The 23,355-nt window shown below is 39.6% G+C and overlaps 1 protein-coding gene across 14 annotated transcripts in view; it reads right to left on the bottom strand.

The window, feature by feature from the left end:
* Pphln1 (periphilin 1) overlaps positions 1-23,355 on the bottom strand; it is an 80,381-nt gene that overhangs the window by 12,984 nt on the left and 44,042 nt on the right. For 11 of the 14 annotated variants that reach the window (XM_027396348.2, XM_027396356.2, XM_027396362.2 and 8 more), the window contains 4 exons: positions 17,809-17,865; positions 14,519-14,598; positions 12,187-12,306; positions 4,675-4,815 (listed from right to left, as the gene is read on the bottom strand). In XM_027396348.2, coding sequence (XP_027252149.1) covers positions 4,675-4,815; positions 12,187-12,306; positions 14,519-14,598; positions 17,809-17,865 — 398 coding nt within the window. The remainder of the gene's footprint in view (positions 1-4,674; positions 4,816-12,186; positions 12,307-14,518; positions 14,599-17,808; positions 17,866-23,355) is intronic. The other 3 variants (XM_027396361.2, XM_027396353.2, XM_027396347.2) reach the window with 1 other exon arrangement.

Genomic DNA, 23,355 nt, shown 5'->3' with positions numbered 1-23,355 from the left:
TTAATTATTTTAGAAATGCAATTTTTTTTCAGAGGCAAATCTTGGGAGTGTGTTTCACTAAACCTATATGCAAAGTCTGAAGAAGTGGCTGGTAATGGATTGTAAAGTACAACTGAGTAGACTTGATGGCTAGACAAGATAATACTGAGGGCAAACTCTACTTTTAAGAACATTGTAACTTAATTTGTCTGATAACAAGGAAAACCAGAGAATGTTTCTATTATGTGAGGTAGGCTAAATGCTTCCCTCCTACACATACAATAGATAGAGCTTCCTCTATTTGAAAAGTTTCATTTTAATCTACCACAAACTAAAAGCTGACTCTGCTCCATGACTACAACTCTCATTCACATTTCTAAGACAATTGTCCATCTGCATACCCTTTATTTATGAACTTAGGAGCTGGTACAGGTGCTGGGAATCACCAGGCTGTTAACAGGTGCTGCGGGCAGCCACTGTAAGAGGAGCCACAACTCTGATAAATTGATCTTGTACCAAAGAATTTGAGTTCCACTGAATATGTTTTAACCAAATTAACATGGCTTAAATGAGCCAACCTGCTCTTTGGAAGTCACATACAAAAAATTTACTATTACACACAATGGAACAATGCAACCCTAGAAAATATTACACTTATATATAGGAACTTCAGCATAGAATTAAGACAATGGTAAAGGTGTATAAATTAACTGGCCTTTTGATAATGTTTCTCCTTCTTACTGTACAGTAAGCCATAAGGGAACTCCTGTACCTGTCACCCTGGCATCAACTGCAGGTGGACACAAATATGAAGATGTAATACATTTACCAAGACAAAAACACCATAGACCTTTCTACAGCAAGCAAGTCCAGAGTAAAATGGGACTGAGTCATAGGAAGCTTCAAAAATAGAGCACCAGCAGCAGCTTTCTCAGGTTCAGAAGAACTACAGCTTAGGTGTTTGGGTTATGACTGATTTATCTGAATACTTAGCAAAAAATTCCTGCTGTTAAGCATGTAAAATGTGCTTATGCTGAATGGTGTCACCCATGGCAGGTGGTGGTGGTGATGGTGGCGGCAACAGGGGTGCACACCTTTAATCCCAGAACTTGGGAGGCAGAGGCAAGCAGATCTCTGTGAGTTTGTGGTCTACAAAGTAAGTTCCCGGACTGTTTATGATCTAATAAAATCACTCAAGATCAATTTGCAAAGCCAGCCACACTAGTTAACTACACAAACTATACAGTGGTGGCAAACACTTTTAATCCCAGGACTCAGGATTAAGAGGTAAAGGGATCTCTGTGAGTTCAAGATCACCCAGGGCTACAGGAGATTGAATCAGTTTAAAAGTAACAGAGCTCACTCCTTTAATCCCAGTACCAGAGAGAGGTATAAAATATAGGAGCTTGGTCTTCAATAGTAGCCTCAGGAGTCTCTAGTCACACTGAGAACTTAGGAGTCTGAGTGAATCAGAGGAGCAGTGAAGTCAGGAGCAGTCTGAGGATCGCCCCTTTGTTCTGACCTGAGGTAGAAGTAAGAGCTATTGCCTAGCTGTGTTGATTCTCCGATCTTCATCTTGAACCCCAATATCAGACACTGGGTCTTTTTTTTTTTTCCACCCCATGTTACACAGGACAGCCAGGGATGATACAGAGAAACCCTGTCTCAACCCTCCTCCCCTCAAAATCCACATGATTGTTAGTTCGTAGGACATCTCTTAGTTAAAAACATGACTGGCTGAATCCCACATAACCTTGAGACCTAGATCTCTTCAGAATTAACAAAAGGCTGGGAGAAATTCTAAAACTTGTGCTCTAAACTCTGAACCCAGGAAAGTGGACCAATAATTTAGCGTGAAAGATGGACAATCCTTGGTTACAGATAATCGGAATACCTGAGGGGAAAAAAGAATGCACAGGATCCAAAGCATGAGGAAGCAAAATGTACTGGGGTAATAAGGTAGACCATACCTAACACAGAATGCTGAAAAAAAAAAGGGGGGGGGGGATGGTTTGAAACCGTTCATCTCTACAATACAACATTTCTTAGACAAGTTATACTAGCGCTCTACCATATTTAATTCTAATCTGAATTTTTTATTTAAAAAAAAATCACCAGCACCCTTAAAGATAATAAAATTCTCAAATACCCAGGGATGACAAGGTGACAATACATCAAAATTATATGTCCCCACACTGAGGTGATTCTGTGACAGTCTACCCCATGTGCCTACCTGCCGCTAAACTTCAAGGAACTGCTACGTGGTAGTCACTATGAAATTCTGAAGTGGAATTTTTATTAAACTATAATGTTGCCTCAGTTAAGAAGACATGGGGTTTCAAAACCCAAAGGGAGCTGAAGAGATGGTTCAGCAGCTAAGAGTAGTGGCTGTTCTTTCAGAGGAAATGGGTTCGATTCTAGTACTTACATGGTGGCTCACAACTGTCTCCAACTCCAGTTCTAGGGATCTGATGCCCTCTCTGGCCTCTGATGGCACCAGGTAGGTATGTGGTACATATACATAAAGGCGAAACACTCATTCACAAAAACTAATTGTTACTGTTCATTTAAAATATTTTAAACAACACATGTCCATGAAAAAAATAATACAAAGAGGTATTACCGAACACCAATGTAGCTACCCTCTTGTTTTTACAGACCTTCTATCCATTGATATTTAATACTTAAAATTGGAAAAAAAAATCCCCAAAATTATTTCCTCTATTTAAAAATATTTAATAATAGTTTTATACATACATCTATTATCATGTAAGCTTCCTGAATTTGGGGGATTCTGGCCTTACTTCTTGTCCAGGTTTGAAAGAAAAGTCTCTAGCAGAGACTTTTTCATGGTAGGGTCTCATAATGTACACTTCAGGGTTATCAAATTATTTTTCTCCTGCATCCACTTCCCACAAGTTTGGATTACAGGTACCTGTCACCATGCCCAGCTATTTTAAAACTTTTTCAGTAACAATTTTACTCCTCTAGTAACACCAAATGTAATTCTACTTTCTTTATCTCCACTTCATCTCTTTCCCCCTATTCCTTCTCCCCTGGTTGTCCCTTCAACCTCTCTCTGACAGAGTCTCTTGCTGACCTGGAACTCAGAGATCCTCTTAACTCTGTCCCCCAACCCACAGTGCACCACCACACCCACACCCGGCTCCCCCTTATGTCTTTAGGGCACTTGCCATTCTGCAATAGTTTCAGCATTTTCTAGCAGCAGCTATTTCATGTGATTTAATAGAAGCTTAAATAGTCTTTCAGCTCAAACATGTAGGTTTCCATAGAGAGCAATAAAGATTAGCTTCATGCTAAACAACTTCCAGTGTATCATCAAGCTAGTTTGTATACCTTACTGATTACTTTCCCACAATCAAAGAGACCAACTATGAATAACAATGTGAAGAAACAGTGAAAATATCCATATATGACAATACAAAACACTTAGGATTTCAATCAAGTGTTTCTTACAGTTACATTCTTAAGAGAACTTGTCCTAAAAATGCTACAGCTGGGCAGTGCCAGTGCACACCTTTAATCCCAGCACTCAATAGGCAGATGCAGGTGATCTCTGTAAGTTCAAGACCAGCCTGGTCTACAAGTTCCAGGACAGCCAAGGCTACACAGAGAAACCCTGTCTTGGGCGGGGGGGTACAGACCAGCAAACCTACATCTTAGGAGCTAGCATAGTTAAGGGCATTAGCTGTTTTCCCAGAGGACCTGATTTCAATTCCTAGCACCCACATAGCGGCTTTAACTGCTTGTAACTCCAGTTACAGGGTTCTAGCCCCCTCTTTAGATCGTGGAGGGCACTAGGCACACATGTGGTACATAGATACACATTTCGACGAAACACTCATATATAAGAGCACATAAAACAAAAATTAATAAATCTTAAAGACACAGAGAGCTACAACTTAGGAAGAAAGAGAATATTAAACCATTCACCCTTTTAAATACACCTTGATCAAACACTGTTAGGAATGAAGCCTAAGCAAGGTAGGTGGTAACATAAGACAAGCTCTGATCTTGAACCATTCAAAGATCACTGTCAGGGTTAAGATTTTATCCATCATCCAACCAAAAATCTACTTTTATGTGTCTGTCACACAAGACTTACTGCTTAAGTGGTAGATGTACTTACCAATAAACAGGACAAAGTCCCTATCACATAACTCACTGCTGTAAGTGGGAGAGATACACCACATAGCAGAACAAAGTCCCTGCTCTTGTGAGGTCTCTATTATGGTAAAGAGAGACAAGGAAACAAACACGTGTCAGGTGAATTTAAATTCAGGAAAAGAAAATGCTGATGTAGTAGCTCATAGTAGTAACCCTGAAATAGGCAGCATGACTGCAGTGAGTTCAAAGACTGCCTCAGTTCCACACCAGCCAGGGATACAGTATGAGACCCAATTTCGAAACACAAAGGAATTGCAAGGAGATGGAGACTGGTGCATCCTAGGTCTTTCTGGCTGAAGTGCCAATGTACGACACTTCATTGGTTCTAGACTATGGAAAACTCTCAGAAAAAAAAAAAAAGGGGGGGTTCCTCTCACCTCTACACACATTCAATGGAATTTGAGTTACAAGAGGAAAAGACAAACCAGTTTATTTATTCATCACAAATACTTACTCACACAGTGATATAAACCAAGAACTGTGTCTACTGGAAGACTACATTCTTACCTGCTCAATTTCTTTGGTTTTTGATGCAATAGCTTTAGAACGACTGCTAATCTGGCTGTCTTCATACAATTCTGTGCCATCTGTTGTGTTTGACTCTGGTTCTTCTGTCTGGTCGATAAATAAGGGTGCCATGGATCCCGTCTTGAAAACAGAGGAAGTCCTTAGTTATTTACTTAAAAGACATAGGAGTATTTTTGAGATGTTGGATGTTGTTGCTAGCAGAAGATTATATAAAAGGAAGTGCTGTTTAATTTTAAGAAAAGAAAATATATAATGTCATGATACATAATGAGCATTATGTATGAAGGCTGGAAGATATGATTGCTGCATATCTAGATACAGACTAAGATACAGCTAAAAGATTTTGTCCTATGGTAATTCCTCACATAAAGGAGCATAGTAAGAGAAGGCATGGGAACACACTCCACCCTCACAAGACAAACACCTTGCTCCTTTACTCAAAACCATTAGAAAGGATGTGACAATACAACAATGATCAGTCCTGTTACAAACAATCCAATAGTGAATAGTAATTCAGATTAACCCCAAACAGCGATGTTGACTGCCTTCAATATGGGAAGTGTATACCATCATACTATGTTGTAATGTATGAAATTCTCAAAGAATAAAAAAACAGCAACAGGGAGGATTAACGAAGAACAATAATGGTAATGGGGCATAAATATGATCAAAGAATCATATATGAATGAAAATATAATGGATATTAATTCACATAATTAAATAGGTACTAATAAAAATTCTTGTTTTACTCCTTTTTAAAAATAAATGGGCTGGAGAGATGGCTCAGAGGTTAAGAGCCACTGACTGCTCTTCCAGAGGTCCTGAGCTCAATTCTCAGCAACCACATGGTGGCTCACAACCATCTGTTATGAGATCTGGTGCCCTCTTCAGGTGTGCAGATATGCATGGAAGCAGAATGTTGTATACATAATAAATAAAATCTTTAATAAAAAATAATAATCATTAAATTTCTGAATTTAATGAAACACAAAGTGAAAGATTCAAATAAAGAGCTAGTTCTATGAAAAAATAAAGAGTAACAAATACTTTGCCAGATTCAACAAGAGAAAGAAAGTAAAACCTAATGGGGAATGCACTGTGTATGTTAATCTTATTGTTAAATAAAATACTGTTTGGCCAATGAGACAGCAAGTTAGAAGGGACTAGGAGTCAAAGAGGATTCTGGGAAATGTAGTAGAGAAGTGGTGATCCAGGCAGGAAGTGACATAGCAAGGAGACTCATATCTAAGCGAGGAAACAGGAAGTGACCCCTTTTCCCCCTCCGTTCTTTCTCTAGTGGAGCAATGTGATCAAGGAGGGACGCCAATAAGGCGTCCAATAAGATAAGTCTTATAAAACATATAGATTTATGATAAGACTGAGCTAACAGATGAGAATCCTAGTCATCCAATCCCAAGAGATCCAACATCCACTTCTGGCTTCTGCTGACACCACATACACATACACTCAGACAAAAACTGATACACATAAAATTAAAACATAAAAATTAAAAAAAACCCTAATTTATTAAATTGGAAAAATCTTCAAAGGGGAAAATTTCTAGTTGTACACAACATACCAAAATTAAAGATGAAATAAACAGCTGAAATGGATCTGGAGGGACCAGCTTCCCTTTTGGCAGCCATAACGGCTGAACATGTGCTTTTATGACCTTGTCCTAGACACTAGAAAGTCAGATGCCTGCCTCGTGACAAGGAACCAATCAGAAGTCAGCTGGTGGCGCTATGCTTTACGACCCTGGGTGTGCTTTACGGACAAGCACACAGCAATGATACACAAAGCATAGCAACCACCCTGGGAGGGCCTATGGGCCATAACAACCAGTTGACCAATCAAAACAGGGCAAGCCCTCCAAGCCTGGAGGCACATCAATCGTGAACCTGTGCGTACCCCTAGACACTCCCCTTACGCTGCCCTACAAGATCTGTATGCAGCGGGTTCGAGCTGTCTTTTGCTAGCCATCCACCATGGTGGGTGGGTGAAAGACCAGAGCTAACATGGGGTTAGCTCGTTAAATTACAATAAAGCCTCGTGCAGTTTGCAGCAAGCTCTCGAACCGCCTGGTGATTGGGTTGACCGTAGTCGTGGCCTGGGACCCCGGATACTTGGGTTTTCCGGGGGTCTAACAGATCCATTACCAGCAACGAGATAGGAGTCTCCCAACTAATAAAGGCCCATGACCAGATACACTCACCTCAGAATTATATAAGAACAGTAATACTACTAAAATTACCCCATAAAATAGGGAGGGGAGAAGTCTTTTCCAAACTGTTTTTATGAAGACAATGTTACCTTGATACCAAAACCAAGGACAAAAAAAAAAAAAAAGAGAGAGAGAGAGAGAGACTGATCTCCCTAATGAACTCAGATACAAAATTCTTAACAAAATATTGGCAAACTGAACTTAAGATTACATCAAAATGATTATTTATCATGACCAAGCTGGCTTCATTCATATGTGGGGATGGTTCAAATTATGTAAATTAAGCATTGTTCATCAAATAAATACACTCTAATACAAATGACATGATCATCTCATTAAATGCATCCTTTCCTGATGAAAGTCCTGGTGACTTTACAGAAAGACCATACCTCTAACATAGTAGAGATAGAGTCTGTGTAAACAAACCTATCGCCAGACACATGGCATTAAATGAAGAAAAACTCAGTGTTCCATTAAGATCAGGAACAAGGCAAGAGTGTCTGAGTTGGCTACTATTCCATGTAGAGCAAAGGATATAAAGGCTACAAATAGAAAAAAAGGTTGAATTATCATTATTTTCAGGCTATATAATTCTGTATATGAAACTCAAAAGACTATTGTACTTTGCTTTAAATGACTGTGATAAACACCACTATTATTCCTTTTGGGTGGAGGAATAAGGTTTATTTGACTTACAAATTCTGATACAGTTAAGCACTGAGGGAAACCAAGGCAGAAAGTAAACCAGAAGCCTTGAAGGACCACTTTTCTGGGTGCTCATTCTGCCTTTTTAGACTTCAGAACTATCCACTTTGGGTCATATTGCTTGAAATGAATTGGGCCCTCCTACATCAATAAAATGCCCTATAAGCTTACATATGTCCATGTGCCTGCTTGTCTGTATGAGCACTGTGTCTGTGCAGTACCCAAGGAGGCCAGAAAAGAGCATCAACTAAAGCTACAGATGCTTTGGAGCTACCATGTGGGTTCAAGGGACACAACTTGGGTAAATGCTCTTAACACTCTGCCACCTCTCCACCTTCACCAAACTCTTATTATTGTTGACAGATACTTTCAGTAAAGTTAACAGGATAAAAAGTATCTGAAACCTTGAAACTGCTAGAGCAGTGGTCCCCAACCTTCCTAACACTGCCACTTTTTAATGCAGTTCCTCATATTGTGGTGAACCCCAACCATAAAATGAGTTTCATTGCTACTTCATAAATGTAATTTTGCTACTGTTAGGAACTGTCATGCAAATATCCATGTTTTCTGATGGTCTCAGGCAACCCCTGTGAAAAGGTCGTTTGACTTCCCAAAGGGGTCATGAACCACAGGTTGAGAACCTCTGTGCTAGAGGATAAAATAGGGAGTACATGGTAACAAACAAGCATGGGTAAAGACTTTCTGAATAGGTAGTGCAGGAAATGAGGGCAAAAATGGACAAAGAAGATCTCATGAAACTGAAACACTTCCGTACAGCAAAAAAAACTGTCAAGGGGGTGAAGAGGAAGTCCACAGAAGGGGAAAGAAGTCTTTGCCAGCTGTAAATATTAAAGAGGCTTAGTGTCTAGAACATACAAAGACTCAAAAACCTAAACATAAAGAAAACAACGCATTATTAGAATGGGCTAGTGAAATGAATACAAAGTTCTCAAAAGAAGTCAAAATGACTAGTAAACACTTTCATTACTCTTTTGTTTTTTTGTTTTGTTTTTGTTTTTTCAAGACATTGTTTCCCTGTGTAAGAGCTCTGACTGTCCTAGACCAGACTGGCCTCAAACTCATGGAGATCCACCTGCCTCTACCTCCCAAGTGCTGGAATTAAAGACATGAGCCACCACCATCTGAACAGTATTCTTAATTATAAAGAAAATGCAGATGAAAACAACTCTAAGGTCCTATCTCACCCCAGTCAGAATGGCCACCAACATCAAGAATACAAATGGTAAGAAATGTTGATGGGAACCATCTCATAAGTTGACCTGCAGAGGTCTATTAAAAAAAAAAAAAAAAAAGCCCAGGAAAAGAAAAACAAAACAAAACCACAAAAAAATAGAAATAGAAATACCAGATATACTTCTGGGAATAAACCTAAAGGACTTTTCTCTCTTGTTTGCTCTGTTCACAACAGTTAAAAATTGGAATAAACTAGCTGGGCGTTGGTGGCGCTCGCCTTTAATTCCAGCACTTGGGAGGCAGAGGCAGGCGGATCTCTGTGAGTTCGAGGCCAGCCTGCTCTCCAGAGTGAGTGCCAGGATAGGCTCCAAAGCTACACAGAGAAACCCTGTCTCGAAAAAACGAAAACAAAACAAAACAACAACAACAACAAAAAATTGGAATAAACCTAGATGCCCATCTACTCATAAGTAGATAATAAAAATGTGGTACAGATACACAAGGAAACATTGCTCAACTGTAAAGAAAAGCAAACTCATAAAATATGCAGGTAATGGAACTTGAAAACACTATACTGAGGTCACCCAAGTACCAAAAGACAAATGCTACTTCTTGTTCTCTCTTATATGTATGTGGGTCCTAGCTTCAAACCCTTTGCTTTGTGTGCTTAACCTGGAGCACATGTAAAAGACAGGAAGCTGAGAAACAGGCCATTGGGGTACATTTAGAGATAGGGATTAGAAGACTGGTGAAATGAAAAATAGAGATGGGTGGCAGCAAAAAGGTACAGACAATCAGAGGAGTGAATGATAGGGGCAGAGAAATGAGGGGATGGGAGGGTTAACCAAAATGAAGGGTTCAACAAGAAGCCACATGGGAACTGATGGCATAACAAGCCAAGTTAAGGAAAAAAAAAAAAAGCAAAACTTGGGGGCGGGGATGGTATACATGTGATGTGAAAAATGAGGTTCGGGGATTTTGGGAACTAAAGGGTTAAACTAAGAGAGGGAAAGGGGATGGGGTGGGGAATAGGTCAACCAAAATGAAGACTGTACGAAAACTCCCACTAGTTTGTAAGCTAACTAAAAACAACAACAAAAAAGTAAAAGAAGTTTGAACAGACAATGCTGCTACCAGAAGACAGTAATTATTATATAAAAATCTCAGTGCCAGCACAGGATATCACCTCCACAAGCTACTGGTTCAGGAAACCCCAGAGACGATGAAAACATTCCATTGCTCTTGGTTGTGTACCATAATGAGATGGCTAGACCTGATTACTAAAGACACCACAAACTGGTTGTAGGACATAGAGAAATAGACACTGAATTGATTAGAAAACTCACTCACAGAGCTCGAAGATGCTGTGTTGCCTGTTGGGAGCTGGCATAAATAGTCTTTACAAGAACTAGATCTTGCATGGTACAATGCCAACCTAATGGGCAGTAAGTACTCAAGGGCACAATATGGCAAGTCTATATATGGGCACAACTACTCTCTTAACTTGATTTCAGGAATGTTCCACAGCAATGAATTCACACCTCACATAGCAAACAAAGTCAAAATCGACTCTGGGGAAGGCATAGGCCCAGGGGCAGCCTATTAATGTTGCTTTGCTAAATGGTCATGTTTTCAAAGTGCCTTCTAAGAATGCCCTCAGATTTGTGCTGCTTCTCATCTTGATAGAGAACCTGTTTATTGCAGTGGGTAGGGGTTAATGCAGAGATTAGAACCTGCTCAGAGTGCTGGAATAAACAACTATGAGTGCTTACTGTAGATTGTTGAACATCTCTATGAACCCTCTCCCCAGGGCTCAGGGAACATCTCTTAAGATGGAATAAAAAGAATAAAAAGCCAGAGGATGGGAGGTAAGGCTTGCAATGCTATCTTCTGGATAAGAAGCCTGACAACTGGAGTTCATATGAATGTGTCTTATGTGGAAACAGATGAGCAGAGCAGAGCCATTTAAGTTAAAACTTGCTTCTATATATATTAAAATAATACCAAAAAAAAAAATTGAGTAGACAAGAAATCAGTCTTGCTCCAAATTTGACCTCTGAAGTACAAGTATCTACTGTCAATATAAACACTATTTAGTCTAAATTATTAAAATAATCAACATTAAGCAAATAATCGAATATTTCTCTTGTCTATGCATCAAGTATTACTAAGTGCTAAGAATAACAGCTTGATATTTGATGCATTTACTTAAGAATACTAAAAAATTACACCTAAAATAAGAAGAAAACTTTGACCTGTTTAAGAGAAAAATAAGCTATCTAAATGATGAGCCAGCATTTCTCATCTTTGTCTGTCTGTCTCTCTCTCCTCTCTCTCAACAAACAAACCAACAAAAGGTAGAAAATTTAGACATTCATAAACAAGTCTTTTGGGACTCCATGTCTACCCATTTGACTTATGCACATTATACAGTAGACATTTGGGAAAGAATTCTTTTACCATGCATGAAGATACGGGTTAATATACTATTGTTTTACACATGTTTAATTTCATGTATCATAAAACCTTCCATGAGGGTTGGAGATGTAACAAACAGGTGTTATGGAATATTAGTTTAGCTGTAAAGCTGTATTACTTTGCATGTGTAAAACACCTGATTGGTCTAATAAAGAGCTGAACTGCCAATAACTAGGCAGGAGAGGAATAGGTGGGCTCATGGGCAGAATAGGAGAAATCTAGGCTCAAAAGAGGGGAGGAGCTAGAAAAGGAGAAGGAGAGGAGGACTCCGGGGGTCAGCCATCTAGCCACACAGCCAGTCACTGAGTAAGAAGTAAAGAAAGATATATAAAATAAAGGAAGGTAAAAACCCAAGGGCAAAGCATAGTTAAAGAGAAATGGGATAACTGAAGTTAGAAAAGCTGGCTAGAAACAAGCCAAGCTAAGGCTGGGCATTCATTAATAAGAATAATTCTCTGTGTATTTGAGAGCTGGGGAGGGCCCCCAAAGAGTAAAACAATAACAAACAGCCAAAGGGCTGGGAGGGGCAAAGCAAAATTGGGAAAAAAAAATCTTCCATTAAAATCATCCCAAAATATACTTTTCACACTCCTATTCTGTGTAATAAATTCAATAATCCATAAAGATTTTTTTTTCAAGTACCTGTTGTTGAGGTACAAGAACAAAGGAAATATATTTTTTTCCTCCTTTTGCTTTGCCTTTCTTTAAGGTAGGATCTCATACATCCCAGGCTGTCCTCTGGGATGCTCTGATAATGACCTTGATGATCTTCTGTCTGTACCCCTAAATGCTGGGATTCCAGGTGTAGGGCACCACCCAGGACTTCCATCCAGTTTAAAATCCAGATGAAACATTCAGGTGTGAAATGTAAAGGTGAAATTAAATCATACCTCAAACTCGGAAATCTCAGTCAAGTTATTTTCATCTCCCTTCTCCGGCTTTTCATTAGCCCACTTGCTTGCAGCCTCAGCAAGTTCCTTCTCAGTTAGCTGGCTAGGTTTGTCTAACACCTAACAGAAACAAAGAGACATCTTTGTTATCATTCTTAAAGGCCTCTACCATCAAGAAGCATAATGAACTTAGAGTAAGTATTTCCCCTTTTCATTCCTTCAAAAACATTCAACAGAGAGCCTTGTAAGACAACACATGTGTATTTCCAAGCACAAAGAAGGCTGATGCAGGAAAAATGCAAGTGCCGAGCTGGCCACAGCTACACAGGGAGTCACAAAACTCAGCCCACAATTCCTTTAAGACACATAGACTACACATCACTCACAATTTCACTTATGTAAAACTTCAAGACTACATCTAAAGGGCCAATGCACACATCATGGCAAATATATACAAATATACATATTGGCCAGGTGGTGGTGGCACAAACCTTTAGTCCTAGCACTCTCCAGGAGGAGGCTGAAATATTTCTGTAAGTTCAAGGCTAGCCTGGTCTACAAAATGAGTTTTAAGTCACACTCCTTGCACAGGAATTTCAATATTTAGATTTCTTTGTTTTGGCATAATGATATTTTCTCTGACCGAATACAATACTTTGGAGCTACAGGCAGATCTTGGCATGCAATATGGCGTAATCACCTGTTAGATGGAATGTATTTCCTTTAACAAAGCACTTGTAAAAGGATAGTAAGCATAAAAAAATCTATAATACCTGATACTTTTCCATATTCACTGCCATAAATTTATTATACCAAGACTAAGCTGGAAAAGATGAGTGGGATCATGGAGGAAACACATAAAGACAAATGAAAGGTCTTTCCGAACCTTTATGGTGGCACTCTGATTCCAGCCTATTTCCTAGAACAATGTTCACACCAACTAGGCCCCAGCACCCTTATCTCTTACTTCTCAAAGAGTATGTCAATGACTACAAACTTCTTCCTCCTCCAGATGACAGTCTATGATGATCAATCTTGACTTCCAGCTTGAAGGGATATGGCATCAACTAAGAAATATGCTTGTTGGGTTCATAAGGCTGTTTTCAATAAGGACTGACTGCATGAGGAAGACTTGTGCTCATAGGGCCTTCAAACAGGCAGCCCAGACATGAAGAAGTCCAAGGAAAAGGTAATGCTGCAGCTGCTGTCCTCCAGGGATATCTGAGACTGGCTTCTCAGGCCTTCCACGCCAGATTTACTATCAACAACTTTCCAGGAATCTTTCAGGCCTCAGCACTGGTCTGGAACCACTCAGGCATCCAGCCTAGTGGACTGACCAGCTCAGGTCCTCAGCCCACCCATGCCATAAAACACAGCAAAAAAACAACCTGACATTTCTGAATCCTCAGACTTCTAGTGACAGAATTTGTCACAGAAAGGTCACTTTTTCTTCTCGGGCATAGAAACAGCTGTTTCTGTAGACCAATGGCAGACTGACAGGCAATAAGTATTTCTGCTAAAGTCAAAAACATTAAAAGAAAAGTGGAAGAGTATCTGAAGCAAGCTATGAGCAGGAAATAGGGTGAGGGCTGATAAAGGTAAGTAAGTAAAGATACACGGCTCCATCTTCCCAACACAGTTTGAGATGCTGGCAAATAAGAATAAAGAATGTAAAAAAAGGAGCTGGAGAGATGGCTCAGAGGTTAAGAGCACTGACTGTTCTAGAGGTCCTGAGTTCAATTCCTGCAACCACAGGGTGGCTCACAACCACCTTGAATGAATCTGGTGCCCTCTGCTGGCATGCAGGCAGAAGACTGTATACATAATAAATAAATAAAATCTTTAAAAAAAAAAAATGTGAGGAAGTGCTACTACCACTTGGAGGAAATTATTTTCACTTCGGAAACTTCAGTCTCTGTAGAACTGAGATTTAAATCTAGCTATAGAGTTTCTGTATGGGTTAGTAAGAGGACATACTGCATATCAAGAATAGAGTCATTTTAAATACATGTTAAGCTTCTGCCTATGCCCTCAATGCTCCAAATAAAAGCAAATCCTATGAATACACACCCCATCTAAGTATGTATTCCCAAGTGGCTATGGTAAAGATGAGAAAAGGCTACAGTAGCAAATACTAACCTTACCAACACCTATGGAAAAATATCAATGAAAAAAATGATCATTTATGTTGGCCTCTATAGTATGATGTGATTACTTGAAATTCAAGCTTTCAAATGGGTCCATTTAGCACCATGAGTACAGATAATATTTGTGCTGGGCAACCCATCATCTCTACATTGTAGTCCTATCTAACTTTAGAAAAGGAACAAACCTTGGATGAAGAAACTGCTGAAGAACTTGAGGGTGAAGTATCTCTTGATGTTTTCAGAGACTGGATGGACCTCTCTTTACCTACATAACAATGGCAAGAAAGAATATAGAACATGAAACAACATAAGACTTGATTTTCTAGCTTATGTGTTTCCAATTAATAAGGAAAGTCATACATGTACTCTAATACTGAAAAGTTCTCACCACATTACTACATAAACATCTAAATCTACCTCTCTTAGTAACACCGTAAAACATTAAAGTAATGACGAATGAAATATCATCTATGGTATCTACAACTCATCAATGCCAGTTGGCAAGTGCAATCATGGAAATACAGTTTTTTAGGGGCTCTACAAACTTCCTTGCCACATCTAAGCACACTCTAGACTCAGGCTTCTAAACACCTTGGATGGTATTAAATAACAATTCTTCCCAAGGTCTAAGCACACTCTAAAGACTCAGGCTTCTAAACACCTTGGATGGTATTAAATAACAATTCTTCCCAAGGTCCTGAAGACAGGAAGTCACTCTACACACTAGTGGCTCTCAGCCAAGGGCAGTTTTGTTCTTCCCACCCTGACACTGGACAGTGTATAAATCATGACGTTTTCTGTTGCTGAGAATCTTTAACATATCATAATATAAACACACCAAATGTTATTACAGTTAGTATGTAGATACCACAGAGCAATCAGTTAAAAGGCAGTCCAAAGAGTACTATACACAGGAAATTTAGCAAATAGTCCTAAAACTTTCACACTATTTAAAAGAATCTAGGAATTCATTAATTTGGCACACTGATAGAGAGCCTGGCATAAATGATGTTAACAATTATTTTTGTTTAAAATAAACCTCTATAAGGTAAAGTCACCACCATTAGTTATTTCAGATACTCACATAATGTTGAATGGAATCATTTTTAGTAGAAACATAAGCCAGAAAATATATGAACATTATTATGCTAGTAGGTTCAACAACCAAAAATTTATTTAATTACATTTAGTTTTCGGTTAGCTAATTAAACTGTTTTAATATTAGATTATAAAAACCATAAAGTAAGGTGTTCCTGATTTTTAAAAAATCTTGTTAATAACTTCAACATATAATTAGTCCTATAATCTTAAGTCCTGGAAAACTAAACATATCAATAATACAAAGCTATTTTAGAAAGTGGCCACACAAATGCTGCTAAAGCCTAGAAAGCGGAGAGAGCCCGAGGAGCAGGCAATAGCAGAAGCAGACACCAAGTCACCTGCAGAGTGCAGCAAAGCCAGCTTTAATCAGAGGTTTCACAAGCTTCCTGACACAACTAAGCAAGCTCTAGAAACTTAAGGCTTCTAATCAACTTGATGTTAAACACCTGTACCCAAGGCCCTGAAGTCAAGAAGCCATTCTACACCAGTGGCTCTCAACCAGTGGCAGTTTGTCCTTCCCACCCTGGCATTGGGCAATGTGTAAGTATAAAGACAATCTGATTGTTTTCAGTGAGAGAATACCACTGACATATACAGCCACAGGCCTAAGATGCTGTGAAGAGTCTTCTATGCGGGATAGTCCTGCCCATCATCCTTAACAGAATCATCCAAGGCCAATGATGCTGAGGCTGAGTGAGGAAACCCCCACTCTTTAAAATTAGTGTCCCAATTCTCAAGTTTCAATGGGTTTTTGCTAAAGACAGAACCTAGACACTTATGGTACCATAAGTTCCAGTCCACCCAAGGCTAAATAGTGAGACCATATTATTAAAATAAATAAATTACTTGGGGGGGAAAAAAAAAAACCTGTTACAATCATCATGACATCCTGCAATAGCTAAGAACATAATTCAGTTATTCCTTACTGTATTCTCAATGCATGTGGCAAATTGTATGCTGCATTGTAAAGTCTATCCTACTGCCTAAAGCTAATAGAGCATGTTCTCAATTGGTGGGCCCAAAACCCTTTAGGGGATCACATATCAAATATTCTGCATATTGTATCTACATACTAATAACAACAGCAAAATTAGTTATGAAGTAGCAACAAAATGCTTTTTTATGGTTGGGGTCACCACAACTGTAGTAAAGGGTCACAGCATTAAGAAGGTCGATAACCACTGTCCTAGAGGTTATCATGACTTTAGATGGTCTACATAGCCTGAGGACTTAGGAACACATGTAGGCATTCCAAGTCAAGTAAAAAGCTAACTTACTTTTTACACTGAAGTTACAATGTTGTCTCCACCCTATTCTGCTAACCAACATAGCACAGGCTAAATATGTTAGGTAGCTAGTTATAAATGAGGTCAGAGGTCAGTCATTAGGGAAGAACCTCTCCCTCAAACATAGCACATTGTAAAACTAAGAACTGAAACTGGAAAACTCTGGTTTTGGGTCAAAGAATGGCATCCAAATTCCAATCACTGGCCCTGAATGGAGTCTGACATTCTGACTATCTACACCGTTTGAATAGACATACACCCGTTGTCTTCTTCCTTAAGAGTTAATCCAAATGGGCTTGTCAATCACTTGTGGAGGAAAACACCCTTCTGGGCAAACTTTCTGTCCTAGATACCTTAGAAATAACAGGAAGATGTTTAAATATAGATGGGACAACGTTCCCTTTGGCCATTGGCCATTCTCACCCTTCAAGTGTGTTCCTTCCAATTCTGTAATAAACTCCACCTATTATCTAACATACTACCTTCTGTGTGGTTGCCTCAACTGTTTTCAAGATCACAGGGATAGACCAGAGCAAAATCCTGGTGCCAATTACATATTCAATTATGGCATGCACTAGCCAAAACATGGGAAAAAAATAGCAACAACACTGACAGAAAAGATGACAACTCAACAGCTGTCAACCTCTGACTTTGCTTTACAAAGAGGACACTGCAATGGTAACTAGGCCAGCTGTGACCAAGCAGAAAGTCAGAATCTTTCATGATTTCAGATCTCAGTGGTTAATGTAAGCGGACACCAACCAATCTCCGTATGCAGAAGCAAAGAATGGCTGAAGGCAAAGAAATGGTTTCTCACAAACACTCATTTATAGCTGTTTCATAAATGAGTGGACAAGCAAGAAGCGAAGGACAAAGACATAAAGAAAGACAACAGCAAAAACTGCAAAGTAAGTAGAAATCTCTAGCTCCCACTGCCAACAGACTCATTATTCCATAGGCTCTATCCTCCTGTGGTGGCCATTCCTGACTAGGAATGGCTAGCCCAGACAACCAACTACCTGGCTAATCCAACCCCTTAGAACTTCCCACCCCTTAAATTCCAGACCAAAACCTACTTCCAAACTCACCTCTTCCTGGATTTGCTTCATTCTTTCGTTTGTAGGAAGCACCAACATGCGAGGACTCTAGGGAAAGGTGGCAGGGAGGAGTTAACACCAGCACCTCTGTGCCTGGGAGGAGCAAGGTGAGACTCCAGAAGTAGGAGCCAAGAGAAGAGGTAATTCTGAGCACTTGCTGGTGATCCTAAACACCTCCAACCCCACTTCAAGCTGAGCTGCCTGAGCAGCCCTCACTGAGGAGAAACCAAACCAGAACAGTAAAGAAGCAAACTTCTGCACACTGCAGAGGTCACTCAGAGAACTAAAAGACAACCACCTTTTTACAGAAGAAATGTATATTATCTAGATTAATAAACAGATGCAAAAAGAGGCTTTGTATGAGCCCCCGTAAACTACCTAAAAACAGATCTAGTAAAAATATCTTACCACAGAAAAGGAGAGTAGAGTTTAGCACCCTAAACAGACACTCACAGGCTGTCACCTATTCCGAGAGTAACCCAGAGCTCACCCACAACAGTGTAATAAGAAAAGCTTTCTTTTCCACATATACAGCCATTCAAATGCCCATGGCTTGCTAACATCTCCCATCAGAAATCAGTAACTTGCATTCAGAAATCCTCTAAGTTCAATTATCTGGCCCTTCATGTGGACACATAATAAACTGCATGTCTTCCTGCAAGTCTCCTGTCAGTTTGTTTCTTGATTATAAACTACCAGAGAACACAGAAGGAAAAGACTGTAATTCCTCTATCAAGTTCTGGAAGTGTGAGGAAGAGAACCAGCCAAGGGTAACATGAGAAGATATATAAAAATGTGATGCCCATAAAAGTAGCATCATTTGTCCATCCAAGAATCATAAGGTTCACATTCAAAGATGTGATGTAGGATCACATATCAGGCGGAGAGGAAGGGTGTCTGTCAGTCTACTGGAAGGTAAGTCACAATTGGAAATAAATCACAATGCCAGAAAAGTTTTTTCAATAACAGATTTACCAATACTCTAATACTGCAATACCTAAAACTTACTGATTCTCTTTACAAAGTCTCTCATACATGGATTTTCCTCAGTGGGACACAAACTTATGGCTACCACCCTGGCTTAACCCTTCATTATACTATATTCAGAACCTCAAAACACTGTTAGATTCTTATAGAGACAAAAAGACTAAAAATAAAGGGTCCCAAATGAAAAGCAGAATCCCCTACTATCTAACAATCAGACCCTAGCTGCTTGGTACCTAATGCAGCAAACTGTTATGAAATTCCTAATAACTCCTGGGCCTCTCCCCAAATGGCCTGTCTTGTATTAAGAAGTCCCTCTATAATAACAGGATCTTGGGCTTGCCAACTTCTTATCTACCACAATGGACCAGAAGCTTCTGGTCAGATAGCTTCTCTTCACCTCTATAGAATGATTCTCCTCTTGCACAACCACTGTGCTCCTGTCCACATTCTTTTCTACAACCCCTCTATCAACTCTGGCCTGATAAAATGCCCTTTCTCCTTGGCGTTTCTCACCCAGCAGACTACTTGGATGAGATAGCTGGGGAGCGCACCACATGTCTCCCTTAGCATCTCTTGATTGGGTGTTTGTGGTTCCAGGAGGAATTGGCCCCCCAAAAGCAACTGAATAACTCTGGCTGGATAATCTCTCCAGTGAGTTCCCAGGGCTTCTGGGCTATAACAGGCTTTAAGATCAGAGTTCCACAGCCACCCCAGAAGAATGCTTGCACACATACCTCATCAAATCAAACATCACCCCCTCTAACCTCCCAGTGGAAGCTTTGTCAGGCCAAACATTGGGACCAAAGTCCTCCAATTTCTAGTTGAGCCTCTCTTCGTTAGCAAGCAAATTTTTCAGAACTTATGATGTGTTTCCAAAGACTGTCTTATCTGTAGCCAGGCCAAAGGAGAATTTGTAGCTTCTGGGAAACAGATTTTTAATAATGACCAGCTTTCATTTCCATTATCAGGTAGGAAATAGGTGTGTCTGCCTCAAAATTAAGTATTAGCTCCATGCAGCCTTATGCTCTTCATCTACCAGTAAGGAGAAGAGATCTAATTTAACTCTTAGAGATCGCCCACTAAGCTTCCACTCAAGAATCAACATTATTGGCCCATTCTTTTCCAAATTTGCATTTTTTTATTTATTTATTAGTTCTAGTTAGGGAACAAGCTTGTTTCACATGTAAGTCCCTTCTCCCTCTCCATCCCCTCACCCCCATCCCTCCTCCCTCAGGAACTAAAGATGTGAGTATAACCAAATTTGCATTTTTATAATCTAGCATTATCCATATCTATAAGGCATCTCAGACTCTTACAGTAAGCCTTCCTGGGACAGTCCTCATGATAGATTCAGAGGCTTATTGACTCACATTTTCAGGGTAACCTCCTTATATTAACCCAGGAGAATGGGTCTATCTTCAGACCCTCTAACAGAATAAAAGGCCACCAGCAGCTGTGTGCACCAGGCCAATTAGGTCGTCCTCATGTATCCAAATGAAGTCAAGTTAAAAGGCCTGTCACTGTGGATGCCTCTGTCTAGAATTAAGACTGCTCCACTACACTTTCCAGCAACCTGAATAGACAAACATACTGGCACATCTATGTATACTGCTGTACTATTCCCAAAGCCAGAAAATGAAACCAGCCTACACCTCCAACCAAAAGATGGATGGATAAAGAAAGTATAGTACCTATGTGCAGTTAAATTGTATCCAGCTGCTAAAAAAGAAATCATGACATTTGGAAGAAAACAGGTGGAACTGGAAATCATTATGTTAGAGACAACTACCATAAAAGGCACACAGAGAGAGAAGGTTGAGTGCTGAGCACTAAATGGGACAGCCGTATCACACCCTGTCCTTCCAAAGCTCAAGAGAAAGACTATAGGAGCCATAGGTTTGGGAAGATTGCTGCAAAACACATTTCCAGACACCAGGGCCGTGACACAAGAACTTTCACAAAACCTGCACAAGACCGAGCCTCCAAAGCTCCAGCATGGATTTGGGGGTGGGTGGGAGGGGGCGGCTCACATTGATGGCTCTTCTCCTTGAAGTGGATAGAAACACAATTTGACTGGCTGCTTCCAGTCCCTGCCATCTTGACTTCCCTAAGCGATAGACTGAAAACTCAAGCTGTGCACTTAAAAATAAGTTCCAATTCTTCTAAGTTGCTTTTTTATCAGGGTATTTTATCACAAAAACTAAGGCACATGCTGCATGATACACTGGATGCTATCAGGAGCAGTGAGCCATAGTAAGCAATCACTGATCACAAGGACCAACAGCTCAAAATATAGGAGAATGTGTTTCTAAGCTATGAAGCTCAGCAGGTAAGGTGTATTAAATGCATTACCACCTTTAAGACATATTCAACTTGTAACTGAAATTGTAAGCCAAGGAGATCCACATACCAAGTATAAAGTGTTTGGCACTATGAGTGAAACTAAAAGCTGTAGACACAACTTAAATATGTTGAAGAAATATTAGTCCTCTAAGAGTTTGATGACATTTAGTGACTCCTTGCACACAATAGCTAAGTATACATCTAATACAATCCTTCAAACAATACTTTCTTCCTGAGATAGGATTTCTTGCTAACAGCAAAGATAAATGTAACCAGAGTCACCCACTTTAACAACCACCGTTCATTCTTGACAAATCACACGAGAACAAAGGATACTTCAGAAAATCAAAATCAGAAAACATTACAGGTGATGAAGTTATGCATTATGTCTTGCAAACTACTGTAACTCAGGGCAATGCTTAACAAGGAAGGACATGTCGGATAATATTTTAATTCAAGAAACAAACACAACACAGATACTATACTGGGTTACTTTGACAGAGGAAACTTTAAAATGAAAATACAAAGGAACTTCACAGATGACAAGGAATTTTGTGAAATAATTACAAGAAAGATTTTAATGAGTGAAATAACCAGACTCAGAAGGACAAAAATTGAATATTTGCTCTTATCTTTGGAATCTAGATTGCAGGGTATGAAATCGGAAAGGAAGAACTTGGGGAGAACAAGGGGATTACAAGATGGGAGACAAAGTGGGGCAGAAAAGAGTATGATCGAAGTGTGTTACAGACATGAATAAAAATGTTGTTGTATAGTCAACATACACTGATCAAAAAAAAAAACTAAGGATTCTGAAGAATGGGTGAGACTAAACCTGATGGTTCTGATGCCATATTTAATGCTAAACCAATTATAAATGGCAAAAGGGTAAGGAAATGAGACAAACCAGACCATCCTGAAGTGTTAGTATTTAAACATGCACAACCAAAAAGACTGAAAATGATGAGCTCACAAGCTGTATTCAGTTCAACACCACTAAGAATCTGAGACAAAACTTCAAAGCACTGAAGTCAATCTGAGGATTTGCACACATGGCACACTCCCACAGTCCCAGAACTCAGAAGGCAGAGCTTGGAAGATAAGAAGTCCCAGGCTCTTACAGCAAGCTTGAAGTCAACCTGGGCTATGTGAGACCCAACCCCAAAGTAAACAAAGAGAACAAGAGAAAAATACAAAACATGCCAATCCTGCCAACCTGAGTGCAATTACACAGGACTTACACAGTGGAAGAAGAGAACTGACTCTCCCCAAGTTATATTGACATCTGTACATACACTGTGACATGTAAGCACACAAACATATGCACACACAGCAGATTAAAAAACAAAAAAAAACAAAAAAAAACAAAAAACACTACTATTACCAATAAAAGAACCTGAAGTCTGGGAAAAGATGGCTCTATTAGTAAAGTCCTTACCTTATAAGTTTAAGGATCTGATTTGATCCCCAGTACTCTTGTAAAGCAGCCAGGCACCAGTTCAATCCTCAAAAGCCACACAATGAAAGGAAAAACCAGACCTTTTCAAAGACATTTATTGACATCCACACATGTTAAAATGTGTGCACCCTCCCCATACCCCCCAAACTAAATCCCTATGCTCTGGCTTAATTTATTTACCGCACACTTGTGTTCTCTGTTATCGATTATCACTGCAGATACTAAAGACAGGGCACTCCTGAGATCCTGACCAACACCACACAATGGCTCACATATGCTTCTTTTCTAATTCTATAGTCTGAGCCATTGAAGCCCAAAGGGGAAACAGGAAAAAGGCTTCCCCAGAAAACTCTACTTTAAGCCTGGTCCATTGCACAAAGGAAGCGGGGACAGGAGGACAACAGAAAGCTCAGAGCCATCCTGGGATGCACAATGAGTTCAATGACAGCCTGGGATAATAGCTAATTCCTGTCTCAAAACACAAAGAAAAAAATTTGTTTCAGAAAACAAACAGTGGGGCTCATTTGCCATCTAATGGCTATCTTTAATGGCTTTACTAGGTACTACCAAGTAAAACCCTCATTTCCATTACTATTTTATGTTTTATTAAGACTTCATTATCAGCTGTCAAAGATATCCCCGCCCCCCCCCAAACTGTTAGGACAATTACATTTAACCTACACACATCTGAAAGGGGTACAGGAAGTTAAAGATGTGTGGCCTTTAAAATATAACTCTACTTGTTATAA

Source organism: Cricetulus griseus, chromosome 2 (genome assembly GCF_003668045.3).
Source record: "Cricetulus griseus strain 17A/GY chromosome 2, alternate assembly CriGri-PICRH-1.0, whole genome shotgun sequence".
In the NCBI taxonomy this organism is placed as follows: Eukaryota; Metazoa; Chordata; class Mammalia; order Rodentia; family Cricetidae; genus Cricetulus; species Cricetulus griseus.
Note: the sequence above shows the minus strand (reverse complement) of the source record. Positions and strands in the feature narration are given on the sequence as shown.